General features: G+C 43.0%; 1 protein-coding gene across 1 annotated transcript; it reads right to left on the reverse strand.

The window, feature by feature from the left end:
- Positions 1-1,581: 1,581 nt before the first annotated feature.
- On the reverse strand, positions 1,582-7,339 carry otx2b (orthodenticle homeobox 2b). The gene is made up of 4 exons (XM_076749397.1): positions 6,963-7,339; positions 4,538-4,745; positions 3,877-4,028; positions 1,582-3,191 (listed from the first exon to the last, which is right to left on the reverse strand). Exons 2-4 carry the CDS (start codon positions 4,632-4,634, stop codon positions 2,568-2,570), a joined length of 873 nt encoding a protein of 290 aa, XP_076605512.1. The 5' UTR covers positions 4,635-4,745; positions 6,963-7,339; the 3' UTR covers positions 1,582-2,567.
- Positions 7,340-14,613: the final 7,274 nt, after the last annotated feature.

The following is a 14,613-nucleotide window of genomic DNA, read 5'->3' on the forward strand; positions in this document are numbered from 1 at the left end:
GCTGACAGTAACGTTGGAGAGTTGGAGCAACAGAAAGTAAATGCAAACAAACGCTCGTTTAAAAGCGGCGCTGAGCTCCCGAGTCCTCAAACAGCAGTTTAAGAAATCAATCACTCTCAGGGAGCCATTCACCTGCATGCAGCACAGTGGGTGGAGAAGTTCCTGCATCTTATATAGAATTTAAAGTGTTGTGAAGCACAAACGTGGTGTGAGGATTTCACAGGAATATTATGGTGATTTTTCTCTCCGCTTCAAAAATATCGCGCACAATGTTGCTCTGAGCAGTGAATTTGAAGGTTTTAGTTTCTGCAGGTTTCTCCATTGGATGACTTTTTCTATTGACGGCCCAGCGTGATATTTACAGAAATGATCACCTACACTACCAATTACTAAATAAATAAATAAATAAAATTAGAGTTAAAAAAAAACAGCTGTGTTTTTTAGTTCGTTTTGTTCTAATATTCCTGAGGATTTAAAGCTTTGCTGCAGTTTCTCCTCGCGATGCATTAAAGGCCTCCACAACATGTAATTAAGGCTAATTAGCGCACTTTCTTGATAATTCATAAAACGCAAACGTGTGTTTACATTTTGCCCCCTGTTAGATGAAATATTATGGCTTCGTATTAGAGCGCACATTTGGGGATCAGGCGTGTAAACCCATGCGGTGGGCTTTGAATGGGACCACTGCTGCCCCTGCGCCCCAGAGAAACCCCCGCCGGTAAAATATTGGGATTAACATCTCTTGGAGGCCGGGATTTAACACTGCCTTCCCAAACTGCTCGCTCTCTTTGTGGAGACAAAGTCTGTCTGAACTACTGGAAACTTAAAGGAAAAAAAAAAAAAAAAAAAAAAGTTAGTTCCGCCACCTGATCCAGGAAAAACTATGACCCCATATTTTGTTCTTTTAGAGCAGCATTTCGTTGACAGACCTTTAACAGTGTATATCATCATTATTAATTTGAGCATCGGCTCTAAAAACAGCTATAACAGACTAAATGGACGATTTAATATATATGTGATTTGATTGAAATGTGATTTAATCCATGTTGTTAGTCTCGCCTTTTTGATAATATCACCTATGTTGGACGAACTAATGATGCATGAGGAAACAGTTTGGTCGCTGTTGAGAAGTATGAGACTCTAATTATTACCTAATTAATGCACCTACAGAACTGAGGTCCTCCGCCGTCTGAAAATTAAATCAGTTTAAACGGTGTTTATTTTTATTTTTTTATTTCTCTTTTTGAAGTTAGGCCTATCTAAAATAAAATAATAATAATAAAAACAGAACAGTTATCATAAGTCTTGTTGGTTTTTACTCACTATAATTTTGATTGGTAAAAGGTCAAACGTCCCCTCATGACTGATTTCTCCATCATTAATTTGAACACTTGTGATAGAAGAATATTCCTCGAATTCAAATAAGCCATCTCAAAATAAATAAATAATTGTTTTGCACACATTACCTGACTGTCATTGTGTTCATGTTCCCCTCTCCACCACACACACGCACACACACGCGCGCGCACACGTACACGTACACGCGCACACACACTCACACACAGATCATGTCTTGATGAAAGAGTAAGCTCACAGGACCTTTATTCATGTCTTTTCAGCGGTGAGGTCACACCATCTTTGGAGCCAGTAAAGGATCCACAATCACCGTGTGTTGAGATCAATGGAGGGGAGCAAGTGTGGAGCTCTCAGCAGCCGAGAGTCATTTCCAGTGCGGCTAACCCTTGATTATTACTACCATGTGCCTGGAAAGTCTCGTCTCTCTTTGTGATGCCGGTAATTTAACCAGGAGCATCTTTCGTTGTTCCAAAAAGAAAAGAAAAGAAAAAGAAAAAGAAAAAAAAAAGTTAGAAATCTATTAAAATCACAGCAGAGAGTCTGATGCGAGGGGGGCTCACAAATTGCATACAATACAACAGATCACAGTTTCGAAGGCTAGCACAGATAAAAAAAACACATGTACCATTTATATAAGACACACACTGATTGTCTCTTAGAAACTACATATTGATTCCTTATAAACACTTTTTTCTTAAATAAAGTAGTGCATCCATGTCCACACACCATCCTCATCGTCTCTCTGCCAGCAGGTCGGCAAAGTCGTGTAAGAAGCTTTTAGGAGGTCTGTCCGTCCCGAGCACTTCACCAGACGAATGAACTTTGAGTTTTGCTCTTGGAGAAGCGTTAGTTCCGTGGCTGTGGGGTACTTTTCTTTCAGAGTCCGCTCTGTTTTGTCCTCAACAGGTGTTTTTTTTTTCTTTTTTTTACGCATAGAGGCACGCACTGACAGACATGGATGAGGGGCTACAACCTGTGAATGAAGGAAAAAAAAAAAATCTCTTTGCCGGTGCTAAAATAAATTAAACCTCTCCTCTAGGAGGACCAGGGACCATCATGCCAAAACCCGAGGCCCCTGAGAGCCCTGCCTCGCCGAGCCCGGCTGACATTTTTAACCAGTCCGATGTGTCTTATTGAGGGGATGGCAGCGCTGTGTCTGATGTGATCGTCACTGTTTGTGCACTTTTTTTTTAAACAGCTGATTGCTCTGTTCACAGGACCTGGAATTTCCACGAGGACGTTTGATCCTTATAATCCAAGCAATCGGCATTGAAGTTCAGCTTCCACGACGCCGCTTGGTCCTTATAATCCAAGCAGTCTGCTGTGGAGTTGAAGCCCAGGCCGGACGTCCCGTAGCCCTGGGTGGAGAGGGACGCCGGGGACTGGTTCAGATGGCTTGTGACCGCGTTTGTGCTCATCGGACTGAGAGTTGAGCCAGGGCCTGACAACTGGTGGTGCATGGGGGTGAGGTAAGAGCCGCAGTCCATGCCGCCGAAGTAGGACGTCGAGCCAGCGTAGCCCTGGCTGTAGCTCGAGGCCTGGGTGTAGGTCATGGGGTAGGACCTCTGCATGCAGGAGGAGGAGGTAGACAGGGGGTCTGAGAGCGGAGAGATGGACGCCGGGCTCCAGATGGACACCGGGGCGGTGCTGGTTGAGATGGCTGGAACTGTGGTGGTGCTGGTAGGGGGCGTGAACTGGCCGCTGGCCCCACTCTCTGAGCTCACTTCTCTGGTTGGGGAACTTTTCTTTTTGGCAGGTCGCACCTTGTTCTGGCCCCCGTTCTGCTGCTGCTGCTGCTGCTGGCGACACTTTGCCCGCCGGTTCTTAAACCAGACCTGGATGAGTCAAATATTGGTACACGTTATTGTCGAAATCCCTTAATTTAATTGTAGTTATGAGACGAATTCTACGTTTGTCGATTAGAGCACTGTGAAATATTTCCCCACTCCGAGTAATACCCCCCCCCCCTTTCTTTATCAATTCACGTGGAAAAAATGTCTCATCTCATTTATTTTCAATTCATATCAGGATGTTTCTAGACTCTCCTCTCAAACCTAGTTTTTGGTATCAGTGGACTTACCGGTTTTATTTCATTGCTCAAATTCTCGAAACAGAGGATCTATCGTTAAGTGGAATTATCTCAGCCCACTGCCAAAAGTTTTCCACTTGATTTAAGGCACACAAAATGCTAAGCTTCAAATACACTGTCAGTCACGGGTTAAGATGAGTGTTTGTTACAACGCAGAAAATAGTTTTTTTTTAACAGTTCCATTCGATTTTTTTTTTCCAGATTCATCCCCGTAAATGAGATGTAGATGTAGCCTAAATCAAAAAACAATTTCACATTGTTTAATCTACACAATAACTGTTTAATCATGTTAAAAATGTTGGAAATGAAGTGCTGCTTTTGCTTCGGTGTCTCACAAAAAATAAATAATAATAAAAAAAATCCACGCGTAAAATATTTATCCACGTCGATTTATCCACCTTCCAAATATTGCAGATGTTCTGTTAACCCACCTGTACTCGGGACTCAGGTAGGTTGATTTTCAGCGCCACCTCTTCGCGCATGAATATGTCCGGGTATCGAGTTTTGGCGAACAACGCCTCCAAAACGTCGAGCTGTGCGCGCGTAAAAGTAGTCCTCTCTCGCCTCTGCTTCCGCGGTGTTGCTACGAGAAAAAGTGAAATGTAAATGGATAAAAATGTTATTAATTATGTAAAAAATGAAAAAGTAGAGCAAGTCAAAGTATCAAAAATCATCAAAGGCAAATCTCTAACACAGAATGTATTTTTGTTCTTTGCGTAATTACGCACGAGTCCTGTGAGATTTACACGCCAGTGGCAAATTGAACCACTTTAGTTTAATGTGCCAAAACAACTGATGCAATTTGAGCAAAAAGAAAACCAATCCGTCAGTAATTAATTCGAAAGGCACATCTAGAAATAAAATCACACGAGAGGAAACTTGTTCCCTCCATGTTGTTTTTGTGCGTTTGCGCAAGAAGTTTGGTAAAATAGCTAATATAATCTAATGTGTTTGATTTCTTGACCAATTCATAATTAGATTTAGAAGTTTTGAAATAGGTCCTGATTATACACGACAACACCCGCAGTCCATCAAACCAGTACTGTTCCTTCATGACTCCTTATTTATTCATCAAAAAAAATTTAAACCCACCTGGATAGCCCACAGATGGATGCAAAAGATCCATTCCGGAAGTAGTTAAGCTGAGGCCATTGACGGTGTAAGGTGGTTGCTTTAGATACGACATCATGCTAATGTTTGTCTGAGGGCTGAAGTTGGAGAAAATTTTGAAAATTGACGGAGCTCCCGAGATGCACTTGGTGTCCTCTGTTCGCCGTGTGGTCCGTGTTAAACCGGGAACCTGTTCCAAAAACGAGAGCAGAAGACAGCGATGAAGATACACCTCGTGAGGGGAGACTGGGGTCTGTTTACATGGCGCTGTCGCGAAATAAGCCCTCTCCAAAACGCACGGCGCTCCTCAAAAAGCAGCAGCCACATCTCCAGCTGTCCTCATCTTAAGAAACCCTCAACCCCTCCTCCCACAACAAAAAGCAATTCACCGGCACCATCACCGCAACAAGTCACTTCATAGTTCAATTAAACGCACTGGTTCCTGTTTATTATTAAGTATTCTAGGAAGTAAATATAGAAACTTTGAACTGCCCGAGCTGTTTAAAATACAACTAAACAAACACTCAAATCAAAGTGAACAAACATCATTTCACTTATTTCTCTGTTTGTTTGGCTCTGTTTTATTCTCTGGCTCTCTGATATAAATTAAGCTTTCTGGTTTTTATGAATGTAAACAAAAAATCAGTGGGATGTGAAAGAAAAAACCGAATTGATGTTATGGAAACAGATTCTTTTAAACGAGTCACCTGAATAAACTTTCAGACCTAATTCATGATTTAAGATGGTCAACTTTTTAAATCAATTCCTCTGTCGTTGGGAAACGATGAATAACTACTATTTTTAAGCAAGATTGGCGTGAAATTTCAAGGCAATTTAGAGTGAAAATTATTATTATTATTTTTTTTATTTAAACACGAGGAAAAAATGGTACAGAGAAGCTGTAATTCATCAAAAAAAATAAGACACGTTGAACAGGTAATTGCTCCAGTTCTTTCAACAGAAATAAGCGTGCTCTGGGATGCTGATTGGTAAATGTGTGATTGCTGTCACTTCAACTTCAGTGACCCTCACCCGTCATCCCCACTGCGCGTCTTGATTAGTTGCATTTTTTCCCCCCAATATCCAACGGTTTTAACCCCCTCATCCCAATCTGTCACACTTAAAACAGAGCCGTCTACCAGTTGCACACACCCGCTCAATTATAATCACCCTGTCCGAGAATTAATTATGATAAATGTTTTTCTGTTGATGAATTAACGAGATAATCCGAGTGGCATCTCAGTGGAGCTGTAGTTTGGTGTCAGTACAGTCCAAAGTGCTGCAGGCTCCTAAACGATGCTGAAACCAGCGGCGGGTCCTTCTTTAATCATTTCTGCTGCACGTTTATGAAGGTGGCTTATAATCATAAAATGGTTTTTAGTCTGACGCAACACTTTGCAGAATCATAATTAAAAAAAAAATAAGTACAGGGGAGAAATTAAATTCTTAGAAATGTTCACTTAATCGAGCTAAACTCCCAGTTTAGACGCATTAATACAGTCTGTTCCCAGAAGCTCGAAATCACCGTAAAACATGTGAAATATGTCGTGCTGGTTTAATGTCCTCCACATTATTCCTCTCTGGGGGCAGAGCACAGCCAGCTCAGAGAAAAGGCCCCGACACATTTGCCGATAGTAGGCCTAAAAAGGTGCTTTCTTTTCAGCGCAGCGTTCAGCCTCGCACCTCCTCACTTCTGCTTTTTTTGTTGCATTATTTCGTCTGTAAATGTATGTGGAGGACTTCTGTGCGCTGTGTGAAATAAATTGGGCTTTCGTTTGAAGTAGAAACTTCACTCAGTGCACATGGACTCGGTGGCAGGGCTGGATTTGGTCATTGAGAGGGTGAAATTTGGGAAATATGACCTCCAGGAATCATGAAAAAGACAGTTATGATATTAGAAAATGTTTAATCTAGCTTTAAATCAGCCTTTGTTTTCCCTCAGCAGAGACTGTAATAATGTAACTTCATCACTTTGCTGCTGTACGTAATTACCGGATGCTCTTTCTGCATCTCCATCCCTTACGTCGTGAAGACTGATGTAAATCTAAAGGGGTTTGGTGAGCAGACACACACTGACTGTCTCTTTACTCTGCTCAGATAAATAATAGACTGAGTTTAAGAGGGGTTTGATGCCATCAAACAGCCCAAAGCCTCGCTGGTATTTCTGTCACTGTCTCCCTGGCTTTTATTTTCGCACCAGTGCCACTGCTGAAACCGCGTCTTCCCGCTTTTAAACAAAATAATTTAGTAAGCATTTTAAATGTGGTTTTAGAACAGGTGTGATTTCCTGTAGGCTTCTAATTTCTTTTCTGCCTCCTTCGTCCCCCCCCCCCCCGCGATTCCTTATTTCGATACGGCCACTAACAGAAATACTGATTATAATATCAATAATGAAAGTTAAACTTACCCTGGTATCGACGGCTGTAAAGTTCTTTGTCTGCCTGGTTTCCTCCGGGAGAAATAATCAAAGTCAGCGCGGGTGAACGACGTCCTGGCGGATAAAAAGAGAGGAAAGCAGCGGAAAGCGGGAGCGGGAGCAGCCGCGTTCAGAGGCAGGACGGCAGTGCGGGTGGAAGTTAAACGCTGAGCGCCTGCATGAGGCTTTGAAGCGGTGCGGCAGCGGCGGAGTGATGGAGGAGGCTGCATGTACGCCTTTAGGATTTGTTGGTGTGTTCTGAGTGAAGTGCTTTGAGTTGGATTTTGTACAAACTGCCAGCCAATGGGAGCCGCAGGACTGAGCTGAGGTCTGTCTCTGTCTCCGTCTCTCACACCGGTGGGGAGGATGAGGGCTTTTTTTTTTTTTTTCTGGGAAACAAATGTCTCCAGCTACTTTTTTTTTGACGCACAGTCCTCAGCCAATGGCAGCGAGAGGGCGACTGACAACATCCCCATCCCACCGCAGAGAGGGTGCACTGATAATAAATAAACGGTATGCCGGTGGATGACGAGAAGTGGAGTTTAAAATCGAGGTTTTTATTAGATTTTCTATTCGGCATCGCTGTTTTCAAATGGATGCATTAATCTGAGCAAAGTTACATAAAGCCTGGAGGGTGAAGAGGGGAAATATGTGCGCAAATAAAGAGCTTTCTGCAAATATAATGCATCTACAGTTTATTATTGGTGTCATACTTATAAATTATTCTCCAGTGTATCGCTTATCTTCATTGAGTGTGTTTAAAACTCCATCCAAAAATGTTATTTTCTAGTTTTAAAATCAGAACATTTAACAACTTCCAGACGATTATTGAAGCACCTTAACATGAAATTACATCCTTTATGGGAAATTAAATGTAAGCTTTTATTGGTTATAGGTCTGCATGTTGCATAAAAGAGTTAAATATTGGAAAGAAAAATATATCTGTGACAAAAAGGCAAGAAAAAAAAATCGGCTGTTCTAAAGCAGGGCTCTCCATGTGAAGGCTGCACCGTCCTCTCACATTCCAGCGCGTCGCAAAAAAAGGGGGATTTAGAGCGACTTATTTCCTTAAAACTGTCCTCCCGTCCACAGAGCCAGCCAGTCTGCTGCCATCAGCCTCACACAGGCCTGCACCGAAGGAAAAAACAAAACAAAACAAAAAAAGAAAAACCAGCCAGAATATTTACAGGAGAGTTCCCACCGAGAGACGCCGAGCAGCCGAGGACTTAAAGGCACCGGACCTGCAGTGAACATACAGCCAGAGACGAGGAGACATGACTGGGGGGTGGGGTGGGGTGGAGGCCGGTGGTGCGGCCGGACACGAAAAGAGAGACTTTCACTTATTTCACTTCTGCAAGAGGAAGATATGAAAGAAGATAAAAGGCAGACATGAAGGTAGGCCTGCTTTATTTCAGATGGGATTTACAAGAAAGTGCATTTGGAAGTTTTTGTGTTGTAACATTTAAATAATACTAATAATAATAGCAATTAATAATTCCAATAATGATGCTGTACCGTTCTTTTTATTTGAAGTCATTCATATAATAGCCAGTCAGTTCAGGATTCGTCTTCGCTACGAGCTGCACAGGACAAATAAGCCTCCTCTATGTCACTTGAATTTTGAACCTGCGTGCCCATCTCAAAATAATATGCCGAGGGTTTTTGTCACGGCTTGGTAAATGTATCATCTTAAGAGGCTTTGTGGAACACCTACACACACACACACACACACACACACACACACACACACACACACACGCACTGCGCGCTTGCACGGACACACCCGCTCACTTCAAACAGATTTGAATATTGATTTAGATTTATAAACACAGGCAGACCGTGGCTTTTATGAATCGTCATTTGCCTCTCTCTGAGGCTCGTGTGGAAGGCCAGAGTCAAAGGTGCAGTGACAGCTGCTGGGGAAAACCGCTCTGCACCGCGAGCCGCAGCCGCAAACTGCCACACCGCATCAACTTCATGCAAACTCGGTGACATCTCTGTTGACAGATTTCGATCAGAGGAGGGCGGCTGAATGGATCATAACCCTGGATTTCTTTTAACGACCAAACGTGAGATCTGATCTCAGCAGAGGAAAAGTTCTGCTTGGAGGAGAGGAGCTCCAGCACACTCAGGTAACCCTGTTTGTTTGTTTTTTTTATGCTTTTATTTATGTTTATTTCTGGGTTTCTGCAGGATAATAGAAATGCATTTTATCATCTAACAGGAGGGGGAAAGTGAAGTAAAACCACATAAACTCTCCTGCTTGTGTTGACTTCATTTTTATCTTTAAAATAAATCCACGTCACATATCACAGAGGGCAGCTTCAGACGGCTGGAAAGAGGAAGTCTTGGGTTGTGGATTTTTAATGGCTTTATCACAAAGGTCACGGTTTAGCCTTCCCACATTTTTACTGCAGCAGCCTCCACCAGACTCCAGCCAAAAATCACCACTTTTAGCGCAAAATGTAAAGTTTAAATTAACCGAGTCTCACTTGGCTCCTTCCAAATGTTCTGCATCCTTTCACTTCCACTCCTGCACACGTCGGGCCCATGAGACGAACTTTGAGAGTCTCAGAACACGACACGGGATCGATGAGCTCGCGGCTAAAAACGACATTTTTGAAAAAGACGTGTGTTTGCTCATGTTTCAGCAGCTGCATGGTAATGCGCCCTAACGCGACTCTTTCAAACTGCTGCGTGGAAAATCATGACGTGTGATGCTGTTATCTGCCGGATCTCACCGTTTAAATTGCTAAATAATTTATTAAAGTGTAAAGCCAGGCCCTCCGCAGGGACTTTGTATCTTAAAAGGACGTTTAAAGGGAGAAGGAGTTAAACGCCTCTGGCGAGCAGCGCTCCCACTGACTCCCGGCTAATTGACGACGACGGCTTTTATCTCCGCCTTTGCTACACTCAACCTGAGGGTGAGGATTTCACCAGGCCCGCTCCAACCTGTGATTTCCACCAGTTAATGTGGAGCCTATATTTCTTTACTAATACATTGGACAGGCCTCGGCGTTTGACCCTTGTTTGATAGCCTTAAAAAGAAAAATCTTATTTCAAGATTGGATAATTACCAGGCAGGCAGCCCCCCCCCCTCTCCTCCCCCCCGCCCTGCGCCAGAACAAGAAACAATCAGCACATTATAGAATGAATAAATGAGAGGTTTTAAAATGCAGAAATAAACAACAGCACGAGAATTTAAATGTTGGCTCTTTTACAAAATAAAATGCGCGCTGGCTGAATTTAAAGCTGCATATTATGCACATATAGGCTGTATACATCTTCTAACCTCATGTAGGCATCTCTCCTCAGCTCTCCTCTGCCTCTTTCCCTCCTTGTTTGATATCCGCATGGCTGAAGATGAGGAATGTGTTGGTGGAATTCATTCTGAGCTTAAAAAAAGAGACAAAAAAAAAAAAAAAAAAAAAAAAACCCAAAAGGGAATAAAATCCAATAAAGCCAGTTCATATAGAAATGCTGATAATCTGTAATGTCAAGAGAAGCTTTTCCTTCTGCATTTTGGATTTAAATTAACATTAGTAAATATCACATTTTAATCATGAAGCGACAATTTACTTATTTTTCTTTTCTTTCATTATTTAACACAAAGTTATTATTAGCTCAGCTATTATGTGAAATAAATATTTACATCTGTGCAGCTCCCAACCACTTTTAAACTAATCTAGCCATTATTTTGACAGAAAAATTTAAGCTGTCAACAAATGTAATAACAATGTTTTTTTTCCTTATTATTATTATTATTCTTTATTATTTGATTTAGTGTCATGTGTATGTACAGCACTGAGCAAAGGCGATAAAACCACAGAGGTTCCAATGCTTTTTTTAACCTGGATGTAGATTTTAATTATTTTGGATAGATATGCAGTGTGTGTCTGTGTTTGGTTGTGAGTGTGTGGGTGACAGAAAGAGAGAGAGAGAGAGACAGAGAGAGAGAGAGAGAGAGAGATGAGCTGAAGTAGGATAATCACAAGCTGTATTTTAATTAGCCTGGCAGGTTTGATGGATATGTTGCCACTGCTTCTGCTGCAGCTTTTCAAAAAAAAAAAAAAAAAAGGTGCACTGCATAGTGAGCAAGGTGTCCAAACTGAGGGCTTTCCCCACGCTGCTCCCTTATCACAAAAGAGCTAAACCTTTGTGTAATGTAACATGTAACTGACCCTAGAGGTCATCAGAACACATTCAGTCTCCTCCTCAGGGATTAGAGGGGGACAAACCCCCATTCACTGTCAGTTTGGGAAGAGTTTTCTGCCACATTCACCAGGCAGCACTCTGCATCTGCGATTTTATCTCTTTCCACAATGTTATAAATTTAGTTTTGGCTCAAGGTTTGGCTTGAAACGGTTATTTAAAATGCTTTTGCTGTTGAGTGAGTCTATATTGTGGTTTTTAGGCTGCACATCTGTAATGAAAAGGTGCGCTGATCATGAAATCATGGGTTTAATTTCCCCACACACTGTCCTCACGCATTCAAATGCAGTGCCTTGATAATGCCACAGCTGTGTGTGTGTGTCTATGTGTGTGTGCGTGTGTGTGTGTGTTTGTCGAGTTTGCTCTTTCCATTAATACGACATGCCTTTTAATTAGTGCCATAATTGTTTGTGTTGTGTTTGTGCAGGAGTTCGCCAACAAACAAACGGATGCAATTAAACACACTCGCCTTCAGATCATCAATGAGGAGACAAAGTCAAGACTGGTGGAAAAACCGGCAAGGACGAATGGAAGACGGGGGAGAAGAGTCTGCTGCCTCAAGGTTAAACATGAACTGTGTGAAGAGCTCGTCTTCACACAGTCTGGATAGTCTTCTTCAAAGACACATCAGTAGCTGCTTCTTATATTAAATGTCCTCATTTTACAACTTAATTGATGTTATATTTTGGTGCCATAGCTAAAGAATTAAAGTTTGTTTATCATCATTTTCCTGTCTCGTCTCCCTCCTTCACACCATCTTGGAAGCAATTAAGAACTAATTGGCGAATAAAGAGTATCATTGTCGGACCACCACCCTGCTCTCTGACTCTCCCTCTCTGCCCCTCAGTAGCCTTCTCCTCTGTGTGCTGAGGTGTCTGCATGGCGTGGTAAAACCTGCCCTGCAGACCGGACCTCTCAAGTCTTCAAAGGAGGAAGAACTCAATGTGGGGGATTTGTTCAGGCTTATTTGGTAACCTAGGATTTGAATTGGATTCTGGGAGGCATTCATAACACATTTGAAAATGTTACATTGTGTGATTTTGTGTGTAATCCCCATAATAAATTTTAGAAATGGTCACAGCACTTGCACAACTGTGACTATTCATGATTTATCAAATGGTTTTCTTGTCTTGCCTCTCGGGGGTGAGGTGTGTGTTGCCGGCAGGGAACGGGGACGGTCTCAGCCGCTGGTTGGGAGGGCCGGTGTGATTCTTCCGTTTTAACCTTTCTCTCGACACTGTTTTGTTTATTTGACCTGAATATGTGATAGGGTCAACCACCGTGCTTCCAGAGCGATTCTCTCAGACCCCCCAACAGCACTGGAGCACTACAACCTCTAGTGGATTATACCTCCCTGGGAGGAGGGTTAGTGTACACGCACACACACACACACACACTCTCTCTCTCTCTCTCACACACACACACACACTAAAGTACAGTTTATTAAACTCAGTGTATGTTTTATCAAAGCCACATTCATAGATTAATAAGCTGCTTTCTTTGTTCCAGCATGCCTTTAAAGTGCTTCATACTTTGCATTAATACAGAAAACTGTGCAGCTGTGTCATTTTATACTTGTTGCAAAGAATTAAATAATGTGCAAGTCTAATGAGTCCACTTTTAAAGACCCCTTCCAGACAGGTTTTACAACATATACAATAATCAGCTTTGAATGATAATTTGAGTCTGATGTGGGTTCTCCGTAAGAAAAGTTAAATGAGCAGAATCTGTGAATAGGCAAATTTCAGAGGTTCAACTGACGGACACAAGATGTCTACTACCTCACTGTGAAGTCCGTTCTCAGCGGTTGTGCACTGGAGGCTTCAAATTTTCACATCCCGACTGGCTTCCAGACAAAATCTTCAACTTTCAGGTGAGCCAGAGAAACGCTTTCCACAAATGAATTTGAAAACAGCTTTCTTATGTCAAACTTTACACAAACATCCTTCTGCAAGTGATGTAAGAATATATTAAAAAAAAAAAAACAACAGATTTTTGAGTGGAGGGGGCCTTTAAATATCATGCCATCCAAATTGGTGTGTGTTTGCAAAACCCCAGAATGTTTCCAGGTACTTTATTGAAATAGCAAAAAGATAAGTCACAATGCAGCGTGCTGTTTTAGACAGTCCAGAAGCAGCGAATCATTTTATCCCGTGCATTAACTTTCTTTACAAATGTGGTCCATCACATGGTTTTGTGGGTCCGCTACTTGGATTTCTTGCCTGGTACATAAAACTCTCCCGCCTTAGTTCGATAAGAGCGAGAGCAATGGTGTGTGTGTGTGTGTGTGTGTGTGTGTGTGTGTGTGTGTGTGTGTGTGTGTGTGTGTGTAAATCAGTGTTTGTGCCCTGTCCAAACCCCACTTTGCTTTGAATGACACTTTGGCGATGCCCCCAGCTCCCCACTTCGACTTCTCAAGCGTACCCCCTGTTAGTGCCAACCCTGCCAATTCCTCTCATGTCTTTAATATCTCTCTTTGGGCCCTTGGGTTTTGCCAGTGAAGGCTCCCCTGTGACAGTTGGACATTGCCGTCACATTTGGGAGACAGCGGCGGGTGTTTGTAGCGTTCCCAGCCCCGGGCCTGTGGGGAATCTGTGATGGCTCGCCTGTCAGCCGGCCCCTCCCCTGTAATTAGGAGAGTAAACACAGCGCCTGGCTCGGCTTGGGGGTGAAGTAGGAGGGAGCGGAGGAGGGGACCGTCCGGCTCCTGTCCTGCTGCTGCTTGAGCTGTCCAGGAGCAACTTTGGACTGAAAGACAGTGATATGCACCCATCACATCTCTGTGGAGGAGACTGTACTCTGTGACCACGCTGAGATACATCGGATTTCCATTTGTACCTTGTTGAACATCAGTGAACCACTGAGGAGGCTTTTCATTGCACTGAACCTTTGTTGAGAAAATATAAAGAAATTGATCACTCAGGATGATCTGAGAGCTAAAAAGTGATCAGAATAAGTGCAGTGGAGAACGTGTTGATGAATATAAGCTGCTTCCTGCGAGGTATTTCATGTACGTTCGTGCCAGGATTATGCCCACGTAGAAGCCCAGCATATAACATAAAGCACACCACCACTAAGCCTCTGTCCCTCCTCTCTTCACCTCTCTCCTGGTTGCTGGGGGGACTGGTCAGCAGCTGGAGGAATGTGTTGTGGGCTGGAGTTGTAGCTGTAGCTTGGGACCAGCTCGGGGGGAGTGCCATCCCACCCAACCCCAGCCACTCCGCTCTGCCCAGGCAGGGAGGCTGGCTGCGGGAATGCCGAGACCAGGAGGGGAGGAATTTTTCACTGGAGGACCTGCCAGACAAATGCCATGCGGGGAGCGATGAAGAGAGAAACCTAGATAGAGAGAGAGGGAGAGAGGGAGAAAAGGAGATCTCAGCCAATTGAAACGCAGCCTGTCAGTGTCATTTTGGTTCTGTAGGATGCTTAC

This window comes from Chaetodon auriga, chromosome 14, assembly GCF_051107435.1.
Source record: "Chaetodon auriga isolate fChaAug3 chromosome 14, fChaAug3.hap1, whole genome shotgun sequence".
Taxonomy (NCBI): domain Eukaryota; kingdom Metazoa; phylum Chordata; class Actinopteri; order Chaetodontiformes; family Chaetodontidae; genus Chaetodon; species Chaetodon auriga.

What these genes read in the sequence shown, in the direction of transcription:
- otx2b (XM_076749397.1), bottom strand. Translation starts at nt 4,634, where the DNA reads ATGATGTCGTATCTAAAGCAACCACCTTACACCGTCAATGGCCTCAGC. An exon ending in TCCATCTGTGGGCTATCCAG is followed by an intron (nt 4,029 to 4,537) that starts GTGGGTTTAAAT and finishes TTTTTCTCGTAG; the next exon opens with CAACACCGCGGAAGCAGAGG. An exon ending in TACCTGAGTCCCGAGTACAG is followed by an intron (nt 3,192 to 3,876) that starts GTGGGTTAACAG and finishes TGACTCATCCAG; the next exon opens with GTCTGGTTTAAGAACCGGCG.